Consider the following 17608-nt stretch of genomic DNA (forward strand, 5'->3'; position numbering starts at 1 on the left):
GGTTATGTTAGGTGTTTAGAATGAGGTCTTGCACATAGAAAGTTCTCAGTAAATGTTGAGGGTTTTGTTTTTAATATTTTCCCCTTCCATTTGGTTAGTGCAGAAATGATTGCCTCCTGCCAGAGGGCATGACAATCTTTGGGAAGAAAACTGTGATTAGAAGATTAGGATGAGGGATGAATTCTAAGAGTAAGACAACGAGGCAGAGTCTTGAGCTAAATCTTGAACTAAATAGGTGAAAGAAGACCTCTGGATCACACTGGCTTGTCTCAACAATCCAGGATGAGACATTAGATTAAAGTGTGTGGCCAAGGTGGAATTTGCATTAGTGTGGAAAACTTCCACATTCAACCTAGTAGCACCTAGTCAGAGGCTTAGGAATTCAGGATCCAGATTCCATAAAACTGTCTTACCATGAGAACTAATATTAGCAGTCTTATCTTAGAACAACCTAGAGATGTTAGCTACAGAGGACTAGAGAGACAATAAAATGATAGCTGAATTTAGCTTATATTTTCTTTAATGGACCATGTAAGTATCCAGCAGGAATCTAAAATCTAAGAATCATGCAGGTGCCTGGATAGTCATTTCACTGACTCATTGTAAGGTCTGTTAAAATTCTTGTCACGCATCTGCAATAGATAGTTAGTTGCACTTGCCATAGTCTTACATGTCATCTCTTGTTTCTCCGGAAGGCTTGCTGATCTCTTACTTAGGAAACGGAGGCAACAAACTCTTCTACCCACACAGTTTCCTTTTTTCCTTTCATTTTCTTTGCAAGTTGGCCTGCACTGGCCAGTTCCATAATTGCACATTTGGACCCATCCAGCTATCAAAATAAACAGAAATAAACAAACAAATACATTACAAAGAGTAAGGACTAGTCTACTAAGGATGTAGGTAGTTGTAGTAATGATGGTGCATTAAAAATGCCTACAGTTGGTCCTGAGCTGTAGTAGATATAATTGGTTATCTTTTCTCCTTTAGTTGGATTTTATTTCTATGCTTATGATGTTTCCATCTCCATAATTTTTCAGTCTCATCAACACTGTTTCCTCCTTGTCCCCATATACGGGTGCTTGTCTAGGAGTGGGCCTAAACCTTCAATTATCTGTTTTCCTCTCTCCCTTTATTATTCACTCAACAGTGATTTGTTGGGCACTTATCATTTGCCAAGTACTATTCTAGTGCCCCAGATGATGCCTAGACCAGCACTTTGACATTGAATGATAAATTCATATTGCTGACCTGTAGGCTAATTTTCTGGATGGTATAACACTGCCCTTCTATGATTTATTGTTTGTGACTCAGTCCTACTTAGGTCAATAAAACACAAAGTGCAGACTCAGCTTTCCCAGCACATTGAGTTCAGTTGAGAGATCACAGTATCTTGGTTTAAATTAAAGATTCTCTCTACTTGTTTTTTCTCCTAACACCCCACCTGGTAGAGAATTTCCTATTCTCTCTTTCTTACCAGGATGTTCAAGCTGGAAAAGTTAGAGTCAAGATAACGCTGATTCCATGAGTCAATATGCATATTCCTTCTCCAAAGTGTCTTTTGCATCTGAAAATCCCTCCTCTATTCAAGTTGCCCTCACCAGAGTTTAAGGTAGTCTCAAATAAAGCAAGTTACTCAAAAGAAGCAAACTTCTTTTGCAACTAGAACAACTGGGTGATTCGCAAAGATGTTCAGTTTGAAAAGCTGACCCAAGGAAGATGCAATTTCCAACAGCAATGACGCACAAAAAAAACATGGAATTAAAAATCATAAACTTTAATAACAACAAAAGAAATTGAAGATGTAATCAAGACTCTCCCAGCAAACAAAAGCCCAGGCCCGGACGGCTTCACAGGGGAATTTTACCGAATATTCAAAGAAAAACTAATAACCATTCTCATCAAACTATTTCAAAAAATTCAAGAAGAAGGGCGACTTCCAAACTCGTTTTATGAGGCCAGCATAATTCTAATTCCAAAACCAGAAAAAGACACTACAATGAAAGAAAACTACAGGCCAATAACCCTGATGAACATAGATGCCAAAATCCTGAACAAAATACTAGCAAATCGGATCCAGCAACACATCAAAAAAATTGTTCACCATGCCCAAGTTGGATTTATCCCAGGGATGCAAGGCTGGTACAATATTCACAAGTCAATAAATGTGATACACCACATAAACAAAATGAAAGATAAAAATCATATGATCAGCCCTGGCTAGTTTGGCTCAGCAGTTAGAGCATCAGCCTGCGGTCCAGAGAGACCCAGGTTCGGTTCCCACTAAAGGTGCATACCTTGGTTGCAGTTTGTCCTCGGCTCTGGTTGGTCGTTCGGGTGGCAGCCACTCGATGTGTCCCTTTCATGTCTATGTTTCTCTCTCTTTCTCTCTCTCTCTCTCTCTCTCTCTCTCTCTCTCTCTCTCTCCCACTCTCTCCCTCCCATTCTATCTGAACAACAACAAAAAAATCATATGATCATATCAATAGATGCTGAAAAAGCATTCAACAAAATCCAGCACCCATTTCTGATGAAAATGCTCAGCAATCTTGGAATAGAGGGACCATATCTTGACATGATAAAGGCCTTATATAAAAGACCTACAGTCAACATCATACTCAATGGGCAAAAACTAAAAGCATTTTCCTTAAGAACAGGTACAAGACAAGGATGCCCACTTTCGCCACTCTTATTTAACATAGTATTGGAAGTCTTAGCCACAGCAATTAGACATGATGAAAAAATAAAAGGGATCCAAATTGGTAAGGAGGAAGTGAAACTGTCATTATTTGCAGATGACATGATACTATACATAGAAAACCCCAAAACTCCATCAAAAATTTACCAGACTTAATAAGTGAATTTGGCAAAGTAGCAGGATATAAAATTAACGTCAATAAATTGACGGCATTCTTATACACCAATGATGAACTCATAGAAAGAGAAACTAAAAAAACAATCCCATTTACCATCGCAGCAAAAACATTAAGATACCTAGGCATAAACTTAACCAAAGAAATAAAGAACCTATTTGCAGAAAACTACAGGACATAGAAAAAAGTAATAAAGGAAGATATAAAAAAGTGGAAGCACATACCTTTTTCATGGACTGGAAGAATTAACATCATTAAAATAAAATATAGATACCCAAAGCTATCTATAGATTCAATGTAATCCCCATGAAAATACCAACAACATACTTCACAGAACTAGAACAAATACTTCAAAAATTCATATGGAACCAAAAGACCCTAAATAGCCACAGAAATGTTGAAAAAAAAAGAACAAAGTTGGAGGGATCACATTACCAGATTTCAGGTTATACTACAAACCACTGTAATCAAAACAGCTTGGTACTGGCACAAGAACAGGCAGGTAGATCAATGGAACAGAATAGAGAACACAAAAATAGACCCAAGACAATATGCTCAATTAATATTTGACAAAGGTGGCAAGAGCATAGAGTGGAGTAAAGACAGCCTCTTTAATAAATGGTGTTGGGAAAATTGGACAGCTACATGCAAAAAAAACAAAAAAAACAAAAACTAGAGCATTAACTTACACCATACACAAGAATAAACTCAAAATGGATAAAAGACTTAAATGTGACTCATGAATTCATAAAAATCCTAGAAGAAAATGTAAGCAACAAAATTTCAGACATCAGTTCAGCTGGTGTGGTTCAATGGTTGAGCATCGACCCAAGCAGCAGGAGGTCTCCGGTTCGATTCCCGGTCAGGACACATGCACAGGTTGTGGGCCCGATCCCCAGTCATGGGCACGCAGGAGACTGCCAATCGATGTTCTCTCTCCTCGATGTTTCTATCTCTCTCTCCCTTTCACTTTCCCTCTCTCTCTGAAATCAATAAAGAAAAAAATTTTAGACACCATACACAGCAGAATTTTTACTGATACAGAAACAAAGGAAAAAATAAAAACATGGGACTACATCAAACTAAAAAGCTTCTGCATTCTGCACAGCAAAAGAAACAACCATCAAAATGGAAAGGGAACCCACTGTATGGGAGAGCATAACTGCCATAGATACATCAGATTAGGGGTTAATTTCCAATATATATAGAGTGCTCATACAACCCAACAAAAGGAAGACAAAGAACCCAATTAAAAAATGGGCAGAGGAACTAAATAGACACCTCTACAAACAGGATATTCAAATGGCTAAGAGACATATGAAGAAATGCTCAACATCACTAATCATCAGAGAGATGATTAAGACAACAATGAGGTATCACCTCACACCTGTCAGAATGGTCACCATCAACAAATCATCAAACAACAAGTGTTGGCGAGGGTGTGGAGAAAAGGGAACTCTAGTACACTGCTGGTGGGAATGCAGACTGGTGCAGCCACTATGGAAAACAATATGGTGTTACCTCAAAAAATTAAAAATTGAACTTCTATTTGACCCAGTGATCCCACTTCTAGGAATATACCCTAAGAAGCCTGAAACACCAATCAGAAAGAATATATGTACCCCCATGTTTGTAGCAGCACTATTTATAATAGCTAAGATCTGGAAACAGCCCAAATGTCCATCAATAGACAAATGGATAAAAAGTTGTGGTCCATATATACACAATGGAGTACTCTGCAGCAGTAAGAAAGAAAGATCTCTCATCCTTTGAGACAACATGGAGGGACCTGGAAAGTATCATTCTAAGCGGACTAGCCAAACAGAGAAAGATGAGTATCATATGATCTCACTTATTTGTGGAATATAATGAACATAACAGTCTGAGGAATGGGGTAGTTCCAGAGATGTGGAAGTGGGGTACAGACTGACAATCCCCAGAAGAGGGGGTGGAGAGGGAGAGATAAACCACAGCACTTATATGCATATATGCATGAACATGGACAACAAAGCTGGGGACAAGGCGGGGAAGGAGGAGGAGGGGGTATCAGTAAAGAAAAAAAGAGAAACATCTGTAACAAAAATTAATTAATTAATTAAAAAAATAAAATAAAATTCATAAAATTTAGAATCACAAGGAAGCCTAAGTGGAAACATTTCCATTAAAAGGTTATTTACCCCTTGTCTATGAAGTCTCTCGGACAAGTGGTAAATATTGTTAGAGAGCTCTGGCCATGTTCAATTTGGAAACCAGAATCTTCTGTTCTAACTCCAGCACCACCTTGAAACTATAGCTATCACATTCAACATCAACCTACATATTTTTCACTATATATTCTAAGACAAGAACGAGATGCTTCCTCTGATTGCTTTAAAGAAGCATTCAGCCCTGGCCAGTTTGGCTCAGCAGTTAGAGCATCGGCCCACGGACCAGAGAGTCCCGGGTTCAGTTCCCACTAAGGGCATGTACCTCCATTGCAGTTTTCCCCAGCCCTGGTTGGGGTTGTGTGGTTGGCAACCAGTCGATGTGTCTCTCTCACATCGATATTTCTCTCTCTCTCTCTTCCTTCCCTCTCTCCCTCCCGCTGTACCTAAAGTAAATGCAAAAAAAAAAAGTGCTCAGGTAGGGATAAAAAAAAAAAAAAAAAGAAAAAGAAGCATTCAAAGCCAAACAACAATAGAGAAGTGAAGTAATGGGACTGGTTACTTCAAGAAGTTGTATCTATTGGAAATGAAATTGAAGTGAAAGATGCTTGGGATGAGAATCTATGAACATTTGGGCCAAGGATAATAAGAACAATAGAGATGCTGTGGTTGCTTCTGCATATAGAAGAGATTTCATGCAAGACACCCTGGCTTTTGCTGATATTCACCAGGTTCCTCAATGAGAAACATCATCATGGTCACAGGTGACAGACTACCCTTATACTACCCTTATAAATGGAGCATATTCATTATAAGGCTTTTCACCAAATCTCAGCCATCCTGTGGACTCTCCTAACTCCCAGACATGTTCAATTTTCTACTGATTCAGTGAGTAGGACCCCATTCTTACTCCCTTTTCCCTCCTCTCCATAGTCTGGTTACCTGGGGAAGCCTGATCCAGGACCAAAAGGACAGCTAGGGCCAGGAACAAAAGTTTAATGTATCCTGAGAGGGGTGAGGAATGATCCAGCAGCATACTGAATGTACCAGGGAAGGTAAGTCTCTACTCTGAATTTTATTGATGTGGGTAGGGCTGAGTCATGGACAGTAAATCAAAGAGCAAAATGTTTCACCACCCAGAACATCAGCCTGCAGGTCAGCAATACAAATTGTGTTTAGAGTCTTTCTCTAGACATCATCTGGGACAGCAGAAGGCATTAGCAGAGGATGTGCAAGTCCTACACAAATTGTGGCATTGTGGGGAGAATGGACCCACTTTCCAAGGAGCCTTTCTTGTTCCTCTTCTTGAGTAGTTAATCCTCTCCCTATGTTCTCACACTCTCTCTTCTTCCTTTTTTTCTGTTATAATGTTTGCCATTATGAGTTGGAACTAAGTATTTCTCTAGTTCATCTCCCCTATCGGACTAACACCACTGAGGGCAACTTTTAATAGACAGTGAGATGCCTGACAGTAGGGACCCCTGAAGATTTCTGTATGTCCAGAGTATGCAGTGAACATTTGTTGAAACCACTGAATGGATGAATGCCTGTATAGTATTCACTCATATCTTGATAGATTTTAGAATTGGCATTTCTCAGTTGACAAAATGCAGGCCCAGAGAGTAGAAAAGAATTGACTAGGGTCCCACACTGTGAGAAAGAAAGAAAGAAACTGAGAGCCCTCATAACCCAAGTCCTAGTCTAGTTCTTTCTAACTCTGCATTTTCCTCCTTATTTCCTACCCTAACTCTCTAATATTAGCTGCTTCTGGGCCTTTCTTAGACTCCAGCCTCAAAGAATAGAGCAAAAACATTTCAGGTGACTTCTCCAACAAAGAGGGTGTGGAAGGGGGCACTGCCTGGGCTCCATAAGAAAGTTTGTGAATCCTCTGGATTTTCTTTTTTGGGGTCCTTGGTCTGTCTTATAGTTATTTTATACCTTTTGTTGGGTCCAGTGCTCTTCTATTTTGCTCTCTTCCTCCTACATTCAGCAAGTATTAGGGATAACCTTCTCCAGAAAGCAGTGAGCATGAATGCAGACACTGAACTTTCACACACAAGACCCCTAGGACCTTCACATGATCCCTGACAAGCAGATGTGATTTTCTCAGGGTGATACAGTGCTTAGGAACAAGGTCTAGATTCAGGTTTATCTGTTCTCAGAGCACATGTTCTTTCTATCATCCCAGAGGACTGTGGCTGAGTAATGATGTAAAGGGAGGCCTGTTTAATATTTCTTGTTCTTTTTTGGGGGGTGAAATTACTTAAGATCTATTCCTTTAGCAAATTTGTGTAAACAATGCAACATTATTAACTATAGTCACATTGTTGTACAATAGAACTTCAGAACGTTTTCATTTTGCATAATTGATGCTTTATACCCCTTGACCAACATCTCTTCATTTTCCCCTCCATACAGCCCCTGGAACCACTATGTACTCTCCACTTCTATGAGTTTGATTATTGAAATTCCACATATAAATGAGATTATGCACCTGTCTTTTCTTTCTTCATCAGACTTATTTCCCTTAGCATAATTAATGTCTTACAGGTTCATACATGTTGCCATAAATGGCAGGATTTCCTTTTCTTAAAATGCTGATTAGTATACTCCTGCATGTATATACCACATTTTCTTTATCCATTCATCTTTCGACAGACATTTAGGTTGTTTCCATATCTTGGTTATTGTGATAAATACTACAATGAAAATAAGAGTGTAAATATCTCTTCATTATAATGATTTCAGCCTGGCCAGTGTGGCTCAGTTGGTTGAGCATTGTCCCAGGTACGTTGTTGATTTGATTCCAGCTCAGGGCACATGCTTGAGTTACGGGCTCAATCCCCAGTAGGGGGTGTGCAAGAGGCAGCCAATCGATGTTTTTCTCCCATTGATGTTTCTTTCTCTCCTTCTTTTTCCTTTCTCTGAAATCAATGAAAACATTTTTTAAGAAAAGATAGTGATTTTATTTCATGCAGATATATGTCCAGAAGTGGGATTGCTGGATTGTACATGGTAGTTATCTTTATAATTTATTGACATGATTGTATGAACATGTTCTCAAATTTTTATTGAGCATCATGTACAAGGTACTGGTCTAGCAACTTGGGACATAACCATGAGCAAGATCAAGGTATCAGGACTATATGTGCATTATAGTTGTTATGACTGAATATAAATAAATAAATAAATAAATAACTCAATAATTCGGAAGGAGAGCAAAAAATATGTAAAATAATTTCCAAGAGTTTAAGTGATAGGAAGAAAATAAACAAATTAGGGTAAGGAGTGGTCTCATGAATTGAGACTCAAGGATTATTTCTTTTTTTTTTTTTTTTAGATTTTTTTATTTTTTATTTTTTTTATCCTCACCCGAGGACATTTTTCCATTTTTTACTCAGATAGAGCGGGAAGGAGAGAGAGGAAGAGAGAGAAACATCGACATGAAAGGGACACATCGAGTGGCCGCCACCCACACGAACCAACCAGGGCCAGGGACAAACTGCAGCCAAGGTACATGCCCTTAGCGGGAACCGAACCCGGGTCTCTGTGGACCACAGGCCGACGCTCTAACCGCTGAGCCAAACTGGCCAGGGCTCAAGGATTATTTCTAAAGATATGGCATTTGAGTGAAAGATAAGGAAAAAGAGTACTTTAGGCTAAGGTAGACCTGTATGCTGGGGAGGTCTTCATGGTGAAAGAATTTAGGCCAAGATACACTTGGAAAAAGATAATCAATTTTTCCCAGTTTGCTAAAGACTTTCTTGATTTTGGTACTCTAATTCCCATGATCTGGAAAGATCCTCAGTCCCAGGCAAACTAGGATGGTTTGTCTACTTAACAGGAGACCTGAGGTCCATTGAAATATGAGGTCTACTGAAAGATCAACAGTCTGATGGTCAATATCCAAACTACAGCCATGATTACTGGCAGCTTAAGACAAAAATAAAAAGAAATAGAGGATTAAACATTTTTTATTCTGAAACATTTAGGCATCTGGTTCTCTGTAACACCCTAGCCTTAGTCCAACACGTTAATAATTAATCAGCCGTATAGTTAATAACTTCTTCTCTGTGATATCAAAGAGAAAACTTGCTGACATATCAGTTGCCATACAAACAACACTCACATGTATATAGGCACACAGAACACAGACACCCTACACACAACTAGCAATCATGGAAAAAATGAAGATTTGGAGAGGTTTGCTATGAGATCACCATAGTTGGAAGTTGGATTTGGGGGTGGGAAGAACATTGGAAAGATAAGTAGACTTTGTGATGCAGCTTTTTATTTTATATGATGTGTTCTCAAGGCATGTCCCACTTTCATCTCTATCTAGTAAAATCAGAGTTTGTGCTAAATGAGATATTTTCTAACTTTAACTGGGTTAGTTCCTAGTTGAAGCCTTAAACAAAATTTGACCTCATATTCAGACAGATTTAAGTCAGAACTTATAATCAAAGGTGAGGGAACTGGAAGGGTGGACTTATCTGGAACTTTATATGTGCCTTAATAAATTCTTCGATGTATGATAGTGGTGGTTCAGGCATTATTAAATCAAAATCTTATCTAAACCAAAAAGACAGCTCCACACTGTGGCCTTCATTTGGGGTGGGGGCCGTGAAAAAATACACAAACACACAAATGTTCATTGAAACCAAATACTACACCATATATTTTAATACATGTGAGAAAGACAGACAAAGAATTTAAGCCCAATAAAGAGAGTCTCTGTATCTTCTATACACTTCTCTTTCCACATTTCTAATTGTAAGGAGGCAACTCTCTTGTTTCTTGTCTTGGTAGAGCATTATGTCCATCTCCATGACATCCAATCCCCAACAGAATTGTCCCTGGTGAAATGACATCAGTAGAATTGGCTCCCTGGATATTATTCCCAATAGTTATCTCTAGTGTTCCATAGCCAGCAGGAAACGTTACTTAGTTGTACTGTCGCTGCTTTTAGGAGTATGTACCAAAGGTGGTGTAGAAATTTTCTTCTTGTAAGTTGTGGTCCAAATTACTGAGACATGTTTGTTTGAATTAATTGTTACTGAATCATCAAGCAAAGTTTCAGGGGAAACAGACAAACCATTTGAAATGGTAAAATCTGTAGGGGTAAGGGGAGGTATTGGCCTTTGAGTGTATTCCTCGAAGTTTAAGGGAGTGCAACAATTTAGTTTGTTCATACAAAGAATTCTGTACCTTTCGACATGTAAACACTTCCTTCTGCAGTGTCCTACATTATTCTTCCAGCATCTTTGGACCCCCCAGCCAGCTGCAAACAATAAACAAGTCAAATTTTAAAGTCTATCAACAACATGATAACGTATGCATTAAAAATTGTGACATAAGCCACCAATAAACAAAGGAAATTGGGGGTGGAGAGAAGGGAAAGAGGAGGAGGAAGAAGAGACAGAGAGGGTAGACATACTAAGAGCTGATATTTAAGACAAGAAGGCAAGAAGAATAAAAGGAGTCTGCTAGGGACACAGGAGGCAAAGATTATTTCAGGAAAGGGCCAGAAAATGTTCAGTCCCAGTGTTGAGAAACTGCATAGTGTCTTTAAGGCATTTGGGAAAGGCTGATGAGTCTGAAGCATAATGTACCAAGAGCAAAGGAGCATGAGATGAAGTGAGCTTGAAGTAACAACGCCATCTCCCAGGGGCAGAGAAACGTTTTTCTGCCAAGGGCCATTTGGATATTTATAACATCACTCACAGGCCATATAAATGTATCAACTTAAAAATTAACTTTCTATATTTGGTCAAGCTAATTTGGTGAATTGTGTGATGATAGCTGGTATTGATTTCACGGGCCTTATATGGCCCTGGGGCTGGAAGTTCCCCACCCCTGCTAGGTCATTATTAAGAATGTTTGTTTATTTCTAAATATAATGTGAGGAGACTTTCTTTATGTTTTAGACCATTAGGATTTCATGTGGAAACTAGATTAGAGAAAGGGAAGACTAGAATCAGGAACACATGTCAGAGGCTTTGGCCAGGCATAATGGTGGCTGGCACTGGGGCTGCGAGATAGTAGGAGGAAGAAGACAGATTTACGATATTGAATGTTTGGATATAAGGTCAGAGGAAGATGGAGAAATCAAAGTGAGTCACTACACTACATTTTTAATTAGGTGGGGAGGTTAGTGATATTTGCTGTTAACAGGATAGTAAACTGAGGAAAGAACAAGATTTGGAGGGAAGAGAAAAAGGTGGGCGCAAGCATTTGCTTTGGGGCAAATAACCTAATATATCTAGAATGTCAACAAGGCAGTGGTATATACCTGTAGAATCTCAGTAGAAAAGTTGGGACTCTAGATGTAAATATTATTGACTATCTTCATTGTGCTGTGCTTCACATCCCCACGACTATTTTGTAACTACCAATTTGTAGTTCTTAATCCCTTCGCCTTTTTCACTCAGCTCTCCAACCCCTTGTATCTATGAGTCTGATGGTAACAGGTAGGTATTTGAAATACCAGGGGGCAGGGGGCGGGGAGAACACTTTGTAGTATATGACTGTCTAACCACTATGCTGTACACTTGAAACTACTACAAAATAATATTGAATGTCAACTGTAATTGAGAAATAAAAATTTAAATATGTAGACATTCCACCTGTTTCATCCAAGACAAAAATCTAACATTGCTTCTTCATTCCTCACTTCTACGGAGAGTATTTCTTAATGTTTCTTTCCCTCCAGGATACCCATACTTGAAATCTGAGGCCTCTCAGTTCTTCTCGTTCCTTCCTAAGCTCTTTAAATCATCTCGTTCTGTCAATTTTTCATAAAAATTTTTTCTCACTTGCAGTGCTCACTAATCCTTTTTAACTATTCCTCCAGAGTTAAAATTTAGGGCACAACCCCTCATTCAACACAGTTTTGAGTCCCTAACTGTGATGCACATTTAATTCTAGGCACTTGAGGTACATTTGTGAACTAAGCAGACATGATCACATAGGGAAAGACAGAGAATAAAAAACAAGTAAATTTGTCCTGGCTGGTTTGGCTCAGCAGTTAGAGTGCCAGCCCCTGGAATGAAGAGTCGCAGGTTCAATTTTGGTCAAGGGCACGTATCTCAGTTGTGGTTTGGTCCCAGCCCTGGTAAGGGTCTTTCAGGAGGCAACCAAATGATGTGTCTCTCTCACATTGATGTTTCTTTCTCTCTCTCCCTCTTCCTTTCTCTCTCCCCCTCCTACTCTATTGGAAGAAGATAAATGGAAAAATATCCTCAGGTGAGGATTAAAAAAAAAAACAAGTAAATTGTCTTCTATGTGAGAAGGTGATAAGTGCTTTGCAGAAATAAGAGAATAGATTTAAGCAGAATCATTTTGGAGAGTCATGGGGCTAGATTGCAGTTTCTTAAACAGCATTTAGCATAGGTCTTGAAAGAATGTGGCAAACATACCTTGAAGGAGGTAAAGGAATTAGCCACAACTGATATGTGGAGCAAGGAAACAAACAGAACCCTGTGGGTTGGGCAAGCCTGGCGTGTTTGAGGAAGAGCGTTGAGGACAGTGTGGCTCTAACAAAGTGAGCAAGGAGTAGACTAGTAGGAGATGAGGTGAGAGAGGTCATAGGGCCACCTTATGGAGGACCAGGTGAGCCAATATAAGAAGCCTGTTTATTACTCTGAGTGAAGAGAAGGCCACTGAAGAGTTTTGAGCAGAAAAATATACATAATCTGACTTCTAGTGTGAGCAGGTCATGCTCTACGCTATCTTGGCAGTAGACTGCAGGAGGCAAGGATAGGGCAGCACCCGTAAGGAAGCTACAGCAGGAACAGGTGAGAGGCGACAGTGACTTGAATCAGATTGGTAGCAGTGGAAGTGGTGAGGTTGGTTGGTTCTGGATAATTTGCAGGAAGATGTCATAGACTTCCTGATAGATATGGATATTACAGCTAAAATATCAAAGATAATTTGAAGAATATAGCTTAAGCAATACAATGATCACAATTGGGAGTAATCTATAACTTAATGTATTTGAAAAACAATGACAGCAGTCATTTTTGCAAAACTCCTCAGTCTGGAATTATTATGTTGTTAGGACTTGTGGCCTCTGTCACCAATATCTCAAAATCATGAAACTAAAATACATGAAAAATAATTATTGTTTCAGACACATAGCCACCTAGCCAAAACATCATCCTATGTGTGAATTCTCTCTAAAACACAACAGATATAGAATCAGATAGCATTGACGTCAATATAGTTATTGACAGCAGTCCATTGACAGACAACTTGGCTTGGTAAAAAGTTTCTTTACAAAACCATGAGATGCTATCTCACTTTTAAACACACAATACATTAGAAGTTAAATTTTAAAACAGAAGCTATAAGGGGAAAAATCTGTAAACTATCAGATATAAAAACTACCCCACAAATAAATGGGGAAAATAGGCAGACCACATAATTTGTAGAAAAACGAAAATACACAATAAATATATATTTTAAGTTTGACTTCTACATAGTCAAAGAAATGAAAATAGTATACATTTAGATATTTTTCCTTATTTTAAAAATATGCAATATTCATAAATTGACAACAAACACTAAGCAGACAGGAATAAGGTACATTTCTAGGAATTTTATGTTGAATGTTATGTCTAAGAATAGTTATATGGAACATACTTATATGTGAAACACATGCATGTGTTAATAATAATAAAGTTGGTTTATGTATTGATAAGAAGTCTCTAATACATATCGCTAGTACATTGCAGAAGAACCCACATGGCTAATTTACCCTGGATTTTTTAAAATCTAAGAGATATATATCATACATAAATATTCCCATATGTGTGTATATATTATGCATATAGTTGTATCTCAGCTTGGTAAAAAGTTTCTTTACAAAACCATCACATACTGTCTTACTTGGAAATGCATATATACACTTGTATCTGCTACTATATATAAGTACTTAGTAAGAATGATTGATTCAGAGATTCTGAAAGGGAAGACTGAAGAACTGTTTTTCTACGGTAGGACAGTACTTTTCCTTAAACTCATATAAACCTCTCAACTGCTTGATAATTTTTAACAATTGCAAGTATTATTTTCGTACAAAAAGTAGGTAATTTTCAAAAGTAACATTATTCAAAAGAGGAACATATTCATTTATTTTGATCTAATATCAGAAGCTCCTCATTGGTCAATAGTCTTTATCTCTGTCTTAACTTATCCCCACTTATAACTCAAATTTATGTTGTCTCTTTCTCATGACAGCTCTTCAGAATCTACAAATAGTGTAATGAACTTGTTCACCACTTCACAGAACATAAAAGCGAGAGATTCCTGTGAAGGTACTTTCACAAGAAAAGAGGATTCAAGTTGGTAGTAAGAGTTGAACTAGTAGGACAAACAATGAGCTAGGTATAACAATGACATCATTCAAATAGAAGTGAAATAAGGCTGAGTTAATGCTGGTTAGTTATATAAAGAGACATATAGAGCTGCTTAGAAGATTGAGAAAATTCTCGCCTTTGGAGAAATGTCTCAGAAGACACCCCAGCTTGATAAGTGTCTCTAACAGATTGTTAGAGAGTAGGGACATGGAGCTGCCACAAATAGAGTATTTTTGCCATTCTTTATTGGCCCAAGGATTTTCCAGTGGACCCTCTCTCCGCTTTGTGGCACCTAGAAGCTCAATGTCAATGATTTACCCTACGTTCTTTATCCCTACATTCTAGGGTTCCATTACCTTTGGTCACTGCAGTTAGTAACCCACATATAATGAAGGTCAGCATCAGGAGATTCATGGCTTCTGGGAGAGAAAAAGCTCTGTATCCTGAGGAATTCAGAACACTCTGGACAGCTAGGAATCACCTTTACTGGCCTATCATGGGTGACAAATCAGACAGGGGGAGAATGCTTTGCCACTCAGAACACTAGCCCATTAACTTGCACCATTGAGTGTGCATGACAAAATAATGCTCTGTTCTAGAAACTGTAAGAGGAAACTGAGGCCTTATGAAATAGTTATAATTCTGAGGAAGTGTAGGGTGTGATGGAAAGAAATAACTTCAAAGTAAGTCCTCCTTAACCCTAGATGGGACTTTTCTGATTGCAGCACCATATATAGTCAATGGTAGCAAAATGCTTTGTAAACATCCCATTTGTTTCAGACCAATAGCTCATGACATCCAGTAGAGTATCCTCCTTTCCACTGAGTGATTGCTCCAATGCATTTTGTATTAATTTTTATATAAGGCATAAAGTTTTGATCAAGATGGATTTTTTTTCAACAGTGTGTATCTAATTTTTTCAGTAAGCATTTGTTGAAAGTACTGTTCTTTCTCCATTGAATTGCTTTGGCACATTTGTCACAAATTATTTGGCTGTACCTGGTTTTCTATTCTGTTCCATTGATTATGTGCCTATTCTGCTGCTAATACAACACACTGTTCATTACTATAACCATATTATATATCTTCAGATAGTGCAGTGATTTCTCCTGCTTTCTTCTTTTTAAAAATTGCTATAGTTTTGCCTTTCAATAAAAATTTTGGGACACTCTTGTGTATTTCTACAAAAGATCTTGCTGGGATTATGATAGCAATGGAGTTAAACCTGCATATTAATTTGGGAAGAAATGACTTCTTTATTATGTTGAGTCTTTCAAGGTATGAAACATATGTGTCTATGATGCTTCATTTAAGTCTTCTTAAAATTTCTTTCATCAGTGTTTTGTCATTTTTTAATTTTTAGAATACAAGTCCTAAAATGTTTGTCTAATTTATACCTAAATATTTTTAGCTTAAAAGTGATTTTTATTTTTATTTTTATTTTTAATATCCACATACCCTTACTAGTATATAGGAATATAATTAGTTTTTATATGTTAATCTTGTAGCCTGGACCTTGCTTAACTTACTTTTTAGTTTCAAAAGGTTTTTTGCAAACTCCTTGGTCTTTTCTATGTAGACTAACATGTCAGCTGCAAATGGGGACAGTTTTCTTCCTTCTTTTCCAACATGTATGCCTTTTATTTCCTTTTCTTGTCTTATTATGCTAGGTATTATTTTCCAAATATGTTACATAAGAGTGGTGGTAGTGAATATCCTTGCATTTTTTTAATCTTAGATGTAAATTATTTATCCTTTTACCATTAAGTATAAAGTTAGCTGGAGGTTTTTATGTAGATAATTTTTTTTATCAAACTGAGAATATTCCTTTCCATTCTTAGATTTTTTAAATCATGAATGCATATGGAACTTTTTCAAATGTCATTTATGATATGATTTTTCCTTTAGCCTGATAATTTGGTGGGTGATATTTATGATTTTCAAATATTTTTTAAATGTTTTTATTGATTTTTTTAGAGAGAGAGTTAGAAACAAGGTGAGAGAGATACATCAGTTAGCTGCCTCCTGCACGCCCCCTACTGGGGATCGAGCCCACAACCTGGGCATGTGCCCTGACCAGGAATGGAACCGGGACCTCGGCCATAGGAAGACACTCTATCCACTGAGCCATACCAGCTGGGCTGATTTTCAAATATTTAACTACCTTTCAACATTATTTTAATTCCTTTTTTATTTTTAATCCTCACCCAAGGATATTTTTCCATTGATTTTCAGATAGAGTGGGAGAAAGAGAGGGAGAGGGAGAAACATCAGCATGAGAGAGACACATAGAGTGGTTGCCTCCTGCACAACCCCGACCAGGGCCTGGGATCAAATTGCAACTGAGGTATGTGCCCTTGAGCAGAATCTTACCCGAGACTCTTTGGTCCGCAGGCTAAAGCTCTGATTACTGAACCAAACCAGCCATGGCATAATTCTTTTAATATATTACCTATTTTCATCAGCTAATAGTTTTAATAAAATTAAAAATTTATTTGGATGAAATAATTGTAGATTCACATGTAGTTGTAAGAAACAACTGAGAGTGATCCTGTGTACCCTTTATCTTGTGATACCCAATAGTAATATCTTGCAAATCTATATTTCACTATCAATAACTAGGATATTAACATTGATACCTCCCACGAATCTTATTCTAATTTCCCAGTCTTACTGGTTATCATTTGTGTATGTATATGTGTATTGTGATCATGCACATGTTTGTAGTTCCATACAATTTTGTCACATGCATAGATTCATGGATTTACCACCACAATCAAGGTAAAAATGATTCCATCACCACAGAGTCCCTCCTTTATTTTACTTGGGACCTTCTCAAAAATCAGTTAAGTATAATTTTATGATCCGTTTCTAGGCTAATTTGTTCCCTTGCTATGCATCTATGACTCCACTAGCACCACACTGCCTTGAATACTATACCTAAGCCTTGATATTGGATAGAATGATACCTCCCAATTTATTCTTTTTGGTCAAGATGGTTTTATTACTGTAGGGCCTATGTTTTTTAATATACATTTTATTATAAACTTGTCTTGGCATGGATTTCTTTAAATTATCCTATTTGATGTTTTCCCAGCTTCTTGTCTTTGTAAGTCATTATCTTTTGCCACATTTAGGAGTATTTCTTCAAATATTATATCAGCCCAACTCTCTCTCTCTACTCCTTCTGGGCTCTGGTGATTTAAATATTCTCTTTTGTCAGTGTCTCATAGGA

At 37.7% G+C, this 17608-nt stretch overlaps 1 protein-coding gene across 1 annotated transcript; it reads right to left on the reverse strand.

The window, feature by feature from the left end:
- Positions 1-584: 584 nt before the first annotated feature.
- Positions 585-6050, reverse strand: DEFB115 (defensin beta 115). The gene is made up of 2 exons (XM_036244733.1): positions 5957-6050; positions 585-829 (listed from the first exon to the last, which is right to left on the reverse strand). The coding sequence occupies exons 1-2, from the start codon at positions 6048-6050 to the stop codon at positions 585-587; spliced, it is 339 nt and encodes a 112-aa protein (XP_036100626.1).
- Positions 6051-17608: the final 11558 nt, after the last annotated feature.

The sequence above is a fragment of the Molossus molossus genome, unplaced genomic scaffold (genome assembly GCF_014108415.1).
Source record: "Molossus molossus isolate mMolMol1 unplaced genomic scaffold, mMolMol1.p scaffold_m16_p_6, whole genome shotgun sequence".
NCBI lineage: Eukaryota > Metazoa > Chordata > Mammalia > Chiroptera > Molossidae > Molossus > Molossus molossus.